General features: G+C 48.3%; 1 protein-coding gene across 9 annotated transcripts in view; it reads left to right on the top strand.

Moving 5' to 3' along the window:
• The first annotated feature begins 1072 nt into the window (after positions 1-1072).
• The window catches only part of LOC114030932 (zinc finger CCCH domain-containing protein 4-like), a 47734-nt gene continuing 35399 nt past the window's right edge, over positions 1073-13407 (top strand). For 4 of the 9 annotated variants that reach the window (XM_027845887.1, XM_027845891.1, XM_027845889.1 and 1 more), the window contains exon 1: positions 1326-1841. In XM_027845887.1, coding sequence (XP_027701688.1) covers positions 1726-1841 — 116 coding nt within the window. In that variant the 5' untranslated portion in view covers positions 1326-1725. Of the gene's footprint in view, positions 1112-1325; positions 1842-2013; positions 2851-13407 lie in introns of those variants that run through there. The other 5 variants (XM_027845885.1, XM_027845884.1, XM_027845886.1 and 2 more) reach the window with 4 other exon arrangements.

Genomic DNA, 13407 nt, shown 5'->3' with positions numbered 1-13407 from the left:
CCTCCTCGTCCCTGCCCCCTTCCTCCTTTCGCTCCGTCCCCGGCCCCGCCCCACGCCTAACTTTCGGCCCTTTCTCCCGCCTCTAGGCCGTCTTCCCCGCCCCCACGGTGACTCTCGGCTCTATCCACCGCTCTTCGCCCGCCCCGGGCCCCGCCCCTCGGGCCCGCAGCCCTCTCCGCCGCCGCCCGGGACGTGACGCGCTTCGCTGCCCCGCCCCGCCCGGCCCGGCCCGCCCCTCCCTCTCGGAGGCCTGGGACGCCGCACCGCCCGGGCCGGCCCGCCGCTCCTCCTCCTCCTCCTCCTCCTCCTCCTCCCCCCGCCTCAGCGTCCGCTCGCAGCCGCCGCCATTTTGTGTGCAGTCCCGAGCGCGGCGGGCGTGGGCAGCCGGCGCTGAGGGAGGGCAGGAGGGCGGGAGGGCGTCCCGCAGGGAGTCCCGGAGGAGGCCGAGCGCCTCCCGTCGCCGCCGCCTCCTTCTCGTCCTCGGCCTCGTCCCGGGCCCGCGCCCGCTCGGCGCTCCCGCCGCCCCCACCCCCGTCCCGTCCCCCCGCCCGGCCCCAGCCCCCCGCCCGGCCCCGGCCCCGGCCCCAGCCCCCCGCCGCCGCTTCCCGCCCGCCTGCCCGCCCGCCCCGATGAGGGCCCGGGCTCCGGGGCCGGGCGGCCTGTGAGGGGGCGCCTGCCTCCGCGGCCCCGCGGCCCGGGGCGGGGCGGGGGCGCGGGCCGCGCCGCGCCGCCATGGAGGGCGGCTCGCCGGGCTCGCCCCCTGCCGCCGCCGCCGCCGCCTCGGACCCGCCACCACCGCCCTCCTCGTCCTCGCCGCCGCCTCCGTCCCCCACCGCCCAGCGTGAGCTCCAGCGCCCCGGCCTCAGCCTGCTCCCTGACGACAGGTCGGGTAACCCGGCGGCGGCGGCGGCGGCGGCGGGGGGAGGGGGCGGGGGCGGCCATGATGGGGGGAGGGGAGGGAGGCCGGGGGGGGGGGAAGGAAGGAAGGGCGGGGTCGGGCTCGGGCTCCCGCCAGCCCGCCCGCTACCGCTGCCGGCCCGCTCTCCCCTCCCCCAGCCCTCCCCTCCCCCTCCTGCCTCGGTCTCACTCCGGGCGCCATGCTGCAGGCAAGGTGAGCGGCCGTCCCCGGCCCCCGGCCCCGGGCCCCCCGCGGGGAGAGGGGCTCCCGGGGCCCGGGGTGGGGGCGGCGGAGGGGTGGGGGAGGGGCGGGGGGCCCGAGGCCGGGGCGGCCCGGGACCACGTGGGCCTCGTGCCTGGACCACGCTGCCTAGACAGGGATCCCCCAGCCCCACCTTGCCCTGCTCCCCTCTTCTCTCGCTGTCCTCCTCCCCCTTTGTCCCGTTCTCCCTCCTCCTCCTGTTCTCCTTCCCCTCTTTCCGTTCCGAGGGCCTGGATCCGGGAAAGGCCCATTTCAGAGAGGGTGAAGTCAGGAACCCACTCCCCTTTTTGAAAGAAAGCGTTGGGGCCGAATTCCTCCCCACACGCTTTCTTGGGGACTCCAGTGGGGAAATCTTGCTTTCAGACGAGCAGGAGTACTTTGGTAAAACTTAGGCTCCTTCCTCTTAGAAAAATTTTCCTTAAATCTCTATTTATTTATTTTTTAGGGAGTGTCTTGAGGAATCCTGACTTCCGAGAGTGGAGTGGTACGGGGCGGGAGGAGAAGGCAGGTTTTGCCGGGTGGGTGCAGTTTAGTTAACGTAGGTTGGGTGAGACCAGAAACAGGAAATGTGTCCCAAGTCTGGTGCTCCCTCTCACCCCACCCCACCGCACCCCTCCGCCCTTCCCGCTCAGAAGGATCCACTCTGCAGCTGGGACTCTCCGGGAAGTTGCTGGGCTCCCAGGTACCTCCACCCCAAAGTCCCCTTTCCCCCCAGGACCCTGAATTTGGCTCTCTTTGGAGAGCCTGACTTGTTTTTTCAAAGGAAAAAACCACCCACGTTCAAAGACACAAGCACAACTGTTTGGTGAGCATTTTTTTTTTAAACCCCTGCTTCCTGACTGCTGCCAGCCTACAGATGGAGAAAATAAACAGATTAGCAAATGAGTGTTTGCTAAGCGCAGGTTTCTCTCAGGCTGCCCCCTCCCCTCCTGGGGATAGGCACTTTACCACAAGCTGCTTACACTCATTAGCGAGCCTCTCAGGAGTTCTCTTATGTCAGAAGTGTATGTCTTGCAAGGGGTTGGGATGGTAAGTAGTCTCTTTTATTAAGTAATTAAATTAGTTCTCTCTTTGCTTCCTTCCTTAGCCCAAGACCAAAGAGATGCTTTTAAAAGAGTTAGTTTGTTGAAACCAGGACCTCTAACCCTATTGGCTCTTTAGAGTTGCACATCCTTACGAGTTAATCATTGTAATTTATCCCTGAAAGTGCACAGTTCTTTTTTTTTTTTTAAAAAAAGTCTATCATTCTCAAGTAGTAACTGACAGAAACCTACATGTGGTCGTGCTCTGACCTTTTTGCCCCTCAGATCCATTGCTTGGTCTCCAGCCTTCATCCCTTTATGAAGAAAGCGGATACTGTATCAGTGTGCGAGTCCATGCCTATGTCTATAGGACAGGAAAATGTGATCTGCTCTTGTTAAACCAACAGCCCGCTCTGCTGCTCCCCGCACCCCCTTACTGGGGGGGAGGTGGTCCACGTTTTCTCTCACCTCTTCTCCTGTGTCTTACAGTGTTTCAGTCGGTACTTGATGGAAGTTTAAGCTGACCAAGTCATTTGTAACATACTGTTGAAGCACAAACTCTGTGAACTGTCCAGGCCCAAGCTTCTGGCTGCTTCTACTGTTCCTTTGTTAAGCACGTGCCTTACAGTGAAAAGTTCATGTGAATGTGTTACACACTCAATCATGGTGGTCAGTACACCCCCTGCCCCTCCTCCCACTATATGCCTCTCTGTCCTTCATGTACAAAGGAAAAAAAAAACACCAACAAAAGGACTTGCAGTACCGTACAACTGATGTGTTTTACAAGCATAAGTTTCTTTGAAAAATACAAAACACATGTTGAACCTCCATTCCCCCCTTTGGCCCTGTGCTGGTACCATACAAATAAGGGCCGTGTACCCTCCCTCACATGTAGTCCCTGCCCCATCCACAAGTCTGTATTAAAAAGGACTCACTTTTGGGGGGAAAAGGAACCACTGTCCAGATTTGAGTTCAGTTGGCCGCTGCCCTCCCGTGTTCCTACTGCTCTCCTCACGTTTGTGGCTTCATAACCTCTTAGGTCTGACCTGCAATCAGGGATCATGTGTCCGTGATCTCAGTGGCTGAGAGGGTGAGCCTAGTGTGACCACACGGCTCCGCATTGTGACATAGCCATAGAAGCCAAAGCCAAGATGTCTGAAGCACCCACAGGGAGCACATGTTTCAGAAAACCATTCTTGCGAGGACCAAACTAAAGGGAACTGAATTTCTTTTAAGTTGTGTTTCCCTTCCAGTGTGAAATCCACCCCCACCCCCAAAGAGGCCACTGGCCAAGAATAGCTACCAGCAGCTTTCTATTAGTTTGAATTGAGAGACCTCTTTTCGGCAAAGGCTTGGTGCTTGGGTCAGTGGAAAAGGATGCTCATTTTCTTTTAAAGTTTTTTTTTTTTAGATTGAGTATATTGGATAATGCACATTCCAAGGTGAAACAGTTTTTAAAGACATAGTTGAAACTTTCTCTGTCATTTAAGTCTCCTCCAAATGCAGGGTACATTTTGGACCTTCCTCCCCCAACCCACTCCCTGCCCTTGATACAGACCAGCACCAATATCTATCTTTTTAGTTTAAAAGGAAAATGAAATTTAATCCAGTAAAGCCAAAAAAAAAAAAGGGCCTAGTCTTAAACATTACATTGTGTACTTTTGGTAAATTATTCTTTGCTGCAGTATCACTTTTTAAAAAAAAAGAAACAACTGATGTACTCAGTATAGTTCAAAATAAAAATTCCTGGATGTTGCAAAAAAGAAAAGGGGGTTATTTAGGGAATCCTTGTCAGCACATCTAGTAAATAACACATTTGAAAGGGTAGAAGAATTCTGTTTCATAGCCTGCCTTCTGAAAAAGTCATTTTTGTGTGCAAGCAGTTACAAGGAGTGTGTCCAAGTGTCACAAAGGTTTTTTATCCCCCATCTAAGGAAAAAATATTAGAACTTACTAAACATTAACAAAAACCTCTCAACAGAAAAATGTTAGAGATGCAGGAGCCAGAATCCTCTTTAAAAATCAGTTGCTTTCCCAAAGTGGGCTGTTTTTAAAATGCGTATCCTGACCTTGGTCTCACAAACAGTGGGATGGAACTGAGTAGTTTTATATTTTATGTTATTCAAAACCCCCAGGATTCCGTAGAAGCAGCTGTTTGGAGATAGTCCCTTCCCCTCCTGCTTTTTTTTCCCCCCTCTAGCTAGAAATGTTTCTCCCAAAGGACAGTGAGTGTGCTCTTGTCTTGCTTTTGAGATTTAGGGTTCGCCTGTGTTTCCTGATTTGCAAGATTAGAAATAAACATTTGATTATGAGTTCTAAAGAAGATTTCTAGATTTGTTGGTGTAGAAAGTTCTCTCTTGTGCCATGTTTGTTTCTTTTCAGGCAAAGTGGCCTGGTTCTTGCTCTTTTTTTTCCCCCCTCTTGTGACATAGGAAAAACAGTTAACTTTGGGGGTGCCGTTCTTTGTAATAAGTAATTGCTTCTGTGTTGTTATGTGGTGGTTGGAACCATTAAAACATCATACAGCAATGAAGTTTAGGTGATATTTTCCATAGCAGAGCACAGGCCAAATCCCAGGAAAACAACACTATGATCTGGATCTGTTTCTAACCAAAAGATTTTAATGGTCTGCTAATTTGAAGTTACAAGGAATAAAATTCCAGTGCCGTAAGAATATAAGACTTTACAGTTTTCTGTGATAGGATTTTGTGTGATCATAGGCCTGACCCATCTCCCCTCCTTTGGGTCCTAGTTTACTATGGAAAATGAGGCCATTGGACTGGGTTATCTCCAGAGTTCTTTCAGGATTTGTTAAATTGAGTCAGAGAACAGAATAAGGCAGAGCCTATAAGAAAAATGTGAAGACCAAGTAGGGTGTGTGGAATTGGAATTGGGATTGGGTAACAGATTAGCTAGGAGATATTTTTAAGTTAAGGCACAAGAAAGTGGTGTACTTGGGTGAGACTTGTAGAAGTGGCTGTGTATTGGTCCTATTTATCTTGAAAATGAGAGGCTCGGATTAGGCCATACCTTGTAGCTTCAGCAGTTTGTGAATCTAAACCTCTTGGAGATTGGGGAAAAATCACCCGGCCAGCATGGAGGATAATTGAGCTGAAAATGTCTGTGAGCCACCTACATCTTCACTCCCTATGAGCTGAGCAGGCAGTTGGTACTTAGTCCCTCATCCAGAGAAATTCTGGTCAGAACGATGCTTGAACTCTCAGTTTGATGATCTATTGGTCTGTACTGGGTATGTGAATATAGAAAAATGAGGCAAGTGTGTACATTTTTATCCAGATAGGTTACGCTGCCTGGCTAGGCATCTAGTTGGCCATGGTGCTGGACTTCCCAAAGTGTTAGGATGACTCTTGTGATATGGATTGCGACTGGTCTTTGCTAGCCTTTTGAAGATCAGTCTTTGCCATTGTTCTCTCTACTGTGAATAATGGCTAAATTGATGTGGATTGAAGTGATGTAGGCTTGTATGTTTATAGTTAAGGTTGGATGCAAACCATTTCCGATCAATAGAATGATCCTCTAACCTCTTGCTTGTGAAAGAGGGATTAGACGCATCCTGTTTTCTTTTGGAAGACAGAACTAGGGCCAATCCTTTTCATGGAGCATTTGTAGGGGGGAATTGGCCCAAATGATCCAAGACCTGACACCAGTCTGGGACTCTGCATTCTTTTGGTCTGGTGCCTTTCCTGGGACCAGTTCTAGCAGAGCTATTTGTAGAGAAGCTAGCTTGTTTTTTAGCTCTTTTAAGGCTCCAGTCAGTTTAAATTGTGATTGGCATGAATCGGATATTGGGGTTGTATATATTCCAGAAGACTTTTGAGGCATCTTTGGTCTGTTTTGTTTTCTGACCTGATACTGCTCTGTTAAACTGTATCAGTGACTGGGGTTACGCTAAATCCTCATTGGCTGACTTTCATCCTCAGTAACATCTCAGGAATGGGGAAACTGAGGCAGCAGGTTGGTCATTGGTGACAGTTACTACCTTGGCAAACCATCTGAAAGTCTGGAGTGTTTGGCTCTGGTACCGTTTCTCCTGCTAACTTGGCTTTGTGACTTGGGGCTCACTAGCTTTTACCCTCTCAGGATGAATTTCTTCTTTATATATTACAGTGAATGGGTTGGAAGAGATTTTTCTCTCTGAGGTTCCATTTTTTGTGTGTCCAAGCTTGTCTACCCCTTTTTATGAGGAGCTGCAGGCATCCTCATGCCCCTAGTTCTGGGCCTTTAAAGGAGGAGAGCCCCATCAGGCCAGAGTTCCCCTCCCCCCTTAAAATTAATTTGTTTATTTTTAGTTTTCAACGTTCACTTCCACAAGATTTTGAGTTCCAAATTTTCTCCCCATCTCGTCCCTCCCCCCACCCCAAGATGGCGTGCATTCTGAATACCCCTTCTCCTAATCTGCCCTCCCTTCTATCTCTCCCCCCCTTCTCTTATTCCTCCCCATCCCCCTTTTACCTGCCTCTGAACAACTTCCGGTTTCAGTGAGGGGAACTTGATAGCCATGCTGAAGCTTTGCATGCAGTACCCAGCAGGAGGTTCAATGATGGTTTGATGAGTAAATGATGCTCACCCCTTTTAGATATGTGAGCCTTTAAAGTGTATCTACAGGCTTGGGTTTAAGTACAGATCAGAGTGTTAGCCTGAACCTAGTTTAGCACAGATTAAACTGGAACTAGACCAGCTGTCTAGTGTGGGATTAGGATCTCTACCGTATTATTATGCCATGGGGGTTAGATCACTCCATGACCAAGGCCAAAAGTTGTACCAGGGGATCGTGGAAAAAGTGTCTCCTTGGATAGGTTAGAGTTGAACCCAAGACATCCTTAGCTTCTCCTGGGTAAAATGGTGTGGATTGTCTTCTAGGAATTTATTTATTTATTTTTAATTTTTTTAGGCAGTTGGGGTTAAGTGACTTGCCCAGGGTCACACAGCTAGTAAGTGTCAAGTGTTTGGTCTGAGGTCAGATTTGAACTCAGGTCCTCCTGACTTCAGGGCTGGCGCTCTATCCGCTGCGCCACCTAGCGGCCCCTTCTAGGCATTTATTGAGATGAAGGGTAGAGCTTAACTTGGTGGCTAGAGAGATCCATGGAGCTTGTACCTAATTCCTGGCTTTTATATTCCTTAGCCAGAGGGAATTTGGGTCACTCGTTAGCAGATATAGGACTTGTGTATGGTCCCAGAGTCCTTGGCATTGAGTCAGGAGCAGGTGACTGGTCTGTTCCCCAGAGTCAGTCAAGCCATCAGTTGCGTTCCAGTTCATTTTCTTCTAAACGGAATTATGTCTCTCATGCCAATGGCTCCCTGCCTGTAGTTACAGGCCAGTACAAGCCAGGGCTTCATTTTGTGGGCTGTTGCAGTTCATTTTCAACCCTATTACTTGGCAGCCTTGCACATAGGAGGTAAATATTTGTTGAGTGGGTGAAGGAATGCAGCCTCTGATGGACACCAGCAGAGTATTAACAAGTTCCAGTGACCAGTTGGTATGAGTCTCCAGTCCCGCCTTGTGGGACAGTGATAAGATTATGTAGAGAATGGAAATCTCATGTTAGCATGTGTCGCTGAAGAAAGAATGCTGGGCTGAGTTCTAGCCTCAGTTCTTCTACATTCTGCGACTGGGGCAAGTCATTTGGCTAATGTTGGAGTAGAGGACTGCCAGGGTTTCATTCGGCTCAAAAGTTTTGTGAATCAGTGAAATTGATTTTCCTGGAAGAGTGAAGTGGTATAGCAGCCAGCATTTAGTAGGTGCCTACTGTGTGCCAGGTACCAGGAGGTAAAAGTCTTCTGTGGTTTGAAAACTGGATTATTGGTGCCTTTCCCCTAAATATTTGGAAATTGGTCCTCCTAGAGTTGCTATCACCTTTGTTGTTCTAGATTAGAGTCATCCGGTGGCCTGGGTTGGCAGAAAGGTTAGTGACTTCAGAGTTTTATGCGGATGCATGTTTTAGAGGAAACTAGCTTGGTGAAATTAGGCATGGTTGGTGAAGATATTTTGGGGAAGTTAAATATTGCCTTGGAAAAGTTTGCCCAAAGCTATATTTTACCATCTCTTAAATAACCTTTTTAAACATTTAGTCCAGAGCATAGCTGCCTTGGTGGTGGGAAAAAGTCCTTTACCACTAAGTCAGTTGCAGCTTGTTGCCTCCAGATTTCCCTGGTCAATCTTATTTTAAGCTGTACCCAGATACAAAGACTTTGCCTAAGAGGGATTCCATCTTTGGGGCCACCCCTGTACATATACTAAGCTGCTTAGGGCATGATACGCAGATGTACGAATCTTCACCTTGGACTGAGGATTGAGGCCTGGTGTCTTTCTCCCTCCTGAGTACCTCCGGAGAAGTCACGTAAACATTTTCTCTCTCTCTCTGTGTCTTTCTCCTCCTGTCTTCCATTCGTAAAGCTACAGCAGTCGTTTTGGAATAAAATACACTTGGAATTATTGCACTAGGACTCTTGGACTTAACGCTTCTTTCTCTGCCCTTTATTACTCCATTATATGAAGTCAGATCTTTAACATCTAACAGGGTGCTGCCACTTTTTTTTTTAATTAGAAGGGCAAATTCCAAATCTAGCACTTTTTGTAGGCTGTCTCTGTAGCCATTCTGGGCCACGTGTGCCATCTTATGGCATAGTTATTAAGCACCTGCTGGCTCTGCACAATGCCCCATTCTGCAGCACGTTGGAGGTGGGTAACAGGGAATTAGACATTTATAACTCAAGCTCAATGTCTTGTTGCCTTAGCTGAGGGCTGGAGGCTGTGATATCCACCCATTCTTAGCACAGCCTTAAGTTTGTATTGAGCTTTTTAGTTTCCAGAAAGTTTTGTTAACCCACTTGGTCCAAATAGCCATTTTATTATTGATATGCCTTTGAGATGGGAAGGGTGGGTAGTAACTATCCTTGTTTTATACATGAGAAAATTGATGGCTAGCAGCAGAGCTACTAACCGGGGCCTCCTTACTCTGATTCAGATGCTTTTGTGGACGCCATGGGGTTCAGTCTATTGTTTAGTATGTCAGAGGTGCTCTAAGATAGTTTGCTGAATTGAAAGCCAAGCAAGTGGGAATGAGTGATGCTAGTTGGGGTTTCCTGTATTTCCTAACACAGTTTCTGCTTGGTATGACAGATAACCTCCCTACAACTTTCAGAGGTCTCTAGTGTTAGCACATCGCCATGGAAATCATAGGATGAGGTCATAGACACTGGGCTATGACCACACTTGAGAATTGTCAGAGGGAGGCTAGACTGTTGCTCTTTTTCTCTTGACTAATGAACCTAGGTAGCAAGAACACAGCAAAACACGTGAAAGACCAAAGGGTTATTTTGAGACTTTTCTGGTCCTGAAAATACGTGAACCAGGTTTACCATGGTGGTGATGTGATTTTACTACTTAGACCCTGCGAATGCCGCCGAGACCTTTCTTAGGAACCTGGCAGAGCCCTCAAATTATTTTCTAAAAGAAAAGCTTTATCTAGTCCCACTAATTCCTAGTAAACTTTTTCCTGCAATGTCAGATTTTAGGATTCCAGAGGAACCTAGTTAGGTCTATTGGTCAGTTGCTAAATGTTTGTGAAAACTAGCCTGTGTTTAACTTTCCAGGGCTTGTTCCCTTTGGGGCCTCTTTCAACCCTTGGGATACATTCTGAATATCCTGAGTAACTGAACACTGAGAACCACCCTGGGCCCGTGGCCAGTTTAGGGTTTGGGCTGCCAATCACCATAGCCTTGGCCTTCACACAGCCTAGCTAGCTAGCTGCCTTCTGTCAGTGACTCTCATGCTCTACAGGTAACCCCCACCATTGCCATGAGTGGCCATATTTCTGTTCCCAGAGAGCTGTCCAGTCATCTGTGCCTTCCTCCTCGGTTTCACAGGATTTGATTTAATTTTGCATGTTTTCTTGACTTTATTTTTGTAAGCAGTATCATTTCTTCTTCAGAGATCGGTTATCCCATGACTGCTTTTTTCAAGATGTCTGGATCGCTTGTCTCTTAACCATTTTACCAATCATCCCCCCGCCCCCCCACATCTCCTCTCAGGAATAGGGGAAATACCAACTTGTTGATTTTGTTAGCAGAGCTCTTTAGACAGGATGATGAAATGTCTTTAATTTAAAGGATTTGACTGCCTTGTTCCTCCTGGAAAAATGAGCTCTGAGCAAGGGGTTATCAACGTAGGCTTACTTAGGCTACCTGGCTGTTACTTCTGATAGGTAGCAACACACTGAAGGTATTTTCTCCTATGGCTGTTGTTTGCTCCTAAAGAGGGAGCCCAGTTATGTATGGAGTGCGGGTATTTGTTAAGAATGCCTTGGGTCCTGACTGTTTGCAGAGTTCGGGAAGCAGTGGCCCTGCTCCTGTACTGTGTCCAGTTGGCCCTTGGCTAATTCTCTAGGATGGGCTTGCTGCTCAGGAGATGCAGAAACAAGTTCCATAATTCTCTTGAGTAGGATGCTTTGGGGAGGGCTTTGGGGGAGAAGTGTGTAATGGAAAGAACCCCTGAGGGGAAGTCAGGAAGCCCTGGGTCCTAACTTGCTGTAGAACTGTGGCTTTGGAGACGCAGGTTTGCATCCTGCTTCTGCGTTTTGCTCTTAGGGTCATCTTGGTCTGCTCCCTTTATTACTGTTGGCCTCCCTTCGCAGATGGCTGTGCAGTGAAGGGCTTGGACAGAATGACTCCAAGTCCTGGGATCCCTGGCCTTGGTCCTAACTAGCTGTGGCGTTTTGACAAGCCCACTTCCCAGCTGTAGGCCTCTTGTTTCTTGATCTCTGAAGTGAAGACATTAGATTTGATGACATCAGAAGGCACTTCTGGCTCTAAAAACCCATCTCTATGTTTCCCAAAGAAGAGGTATTTGTAAGGTACTTAGTCCAGTGCCTGGCATATAGTAGGTACTTAATAAATGCTTGTTCTCTTCCCCTTTTGGCCCCCTGTTGCATCGGAGTTTAGGAGTGGGAAAGGGTAGAATTGGCTGTTTGAGGAGTTAACCTTTTATTGGACCTTCTTTCTGAAGCCCTGCCCCCCTCCCCAACCCCCCTGGCCTGGTTTGAGATAGGTGTAAATACAGCATGCAAACATGGTGTCTTGCTTTTGATAACTTTCGCTAGCTGAAATTACTGAGTGGTTTCCCCGTTATAATTTCAATGTAAGCTTTAGCAATGGGTGGATGCCTTGTCAAATCACTAGTGATAGTAAGGTTAGCCTCTAAATAGGTCTAGGTGAATGGGTTTTTCCTATGAGATTATTTTGAATCTTATTGAGAATTTGTTCTTCAAGTATTCTGCCTAAATTCTGTCCTATTTGCCTTTATTTTTTGGAGGCACCCGCCATCTCCCCCCACCCCCCATTGTTTTTGGGATCAGTTGTGTTCAGTCTTAGGAAATGGTTGGGGGATCCAGTGGCTACTTGATCATTTGAGAATCACTTAAGAATCCCCTTTTTCATCTCAACACTTTACATATAGTATATCTTTCACCATTGACCTGCAGCCAATTGTGAGGTGATCCTCAGAAGTAACTTAGTTCAGAAAACCTGGTGGGAAATTGAAGAACGTGGGGTCATTAGAATTGCTCTGCAGGCTCAGACCCATGGCCCACCAAACCCCATGTTCTCCTCGGGCTACCGTGAGAGGTGGAAGGAACAGGGCTGTGCTCCTGAATTCAGGCACGGAAGGTTAGGGACGCATCACCACCCTGGTTTCCCTAATAAACCATTATGGGTCAGTCATCCATGAATTGACATTAGATTTTTTTGAACCTGTTCTTTTTTTTCTCCTTGGGCTAGAATGTCCTGGGGCTTTCCTACCCAGGGTACAAGTACAGCCTCACGGAACACTGAATGCTGAAGGAACTGATGGCGTTTTCAGAGTGTGAAGGATCGTCCAGTACAACCCATTTGGTGGGAAGTTCTGAGTATGTTAGTCTGACAGGCCAGTGAGCAGGGCAGGGCTGAGGAGAATCTCCCTATGCTGACTGGGAGGCTCTTGGACCCCTTTCTGACCATCCCTTCTCATTCATAGAGTACCCTAGGGTATATCACTGAATTCACACCTGAGAAAAAGGAATGGCAAGATAGAGGCAGGAAAACTGAATTCTAGTCTGCTCTACTTTGGATCAACTGTGACCCAGGAAAGCTCCTCCTCAGTCCCCCCCCCCCATCATCTCCAATTCTTATCTCAGCCTTTAAGTAGGACCACTCCAGGGTGAGTGGTGGTGTCTATCCTGCCTAAGCTGGGCGTTCCATATTTGGCTGGGCTTTGTTACCTTGTCATTTGCCTTTTTCTCATGGTGACACCCCCCCCCCCATGAAACTTAAGAATTCTAGTTAATTATCATTCTCTAGGTCCTTAATATCTTTCTTAAGGCTGAGTGATCAGAAGGAACTCCTTCTGTAGATTTAGAGGCGCTCTGTGAATCTCTTTGATGGCTCATCAGCTATGACACATGCAGAGGTGTGGGCGCTCTCTTTGTCAAGCCTGACACCTGAGCGGAGTCTTCTGCTCCATGGAGCAGTCACTGATGCCCGCCCCTGGTGAGATGTATGTTTGTCCCAGAGGGATTTGCTCTCCTTAGGTGGATTCAGTTAGGTTTCTGTTTAGCTCTCTCTGGGAGCACAGAGCTCCTAACTAACCATCTCCCCTCCCCTCCTGGAGGGCTAAGGAAAAGGAGGAAAGTGGGCCTCCTTTTTGCAGGGGCCATTTTCTGGAGTGGGGGTGTAGTTCTTTTGGTTCAGGGGTCTGAAATTGGCCTTGGACTGTCTGTCTTCCCCGTGAATCTACCTTACCTGGTCCTTTTAGTTGGAAATTGGAGTGGCGGATTCATCTGTGTTTGGGAAGGCAGTGAGCTGAACTCCTCCCAGCGTGGTTTGCTCTCCAAGTTTGAGGCTTTTAGGGTGGGTCCCTGATGTTTTTGGTTTGGGAATAAAGGTAAGCAGAAATTTTTATCCAGTTTTATCTAGTCAGGTTTTATACTTTGGGGTGCGACACTGGATACCTAGAAAGAGAATTCCAGACATGAAGGTGGTAGATGGGGGAGCGCTCTTAGTTACAGGTATTTTTCATGGAGATCAGAGGAAAGGCCTTTATAGGTTTCATTTTGCTTCATCGACTTGCTTATTTCACATTTTTCAGACATACTACCCCCATTGTAGAGGTGGAAAAACTGATTATAGAAATGGTCTTCTGGTCCTTAAGTCAGGCTACTAACAAGATCTTTG

This window comes from Vombatus ursinus, unplaced genomic scaffold, assembly GCF_900497805.2.
Source record: "Vombatus ursinus unplaced genomic scaffold, bare-nosed wombat genome assembly UNPS02015030.1, whole genome shotgun sequence".
Classification (NCBI taxonomy): Eukaryota; Metazoa; Chordata; class Mammalia; order Diprotodontia; family Vombatidae; genus Vombatus; species Vombatus ursinus.
The sequence above is the reverse complement of the archived record's forward strand: the minus strand, read 5'-3'. Positions and strand labels throughout refer to the sequence as shown.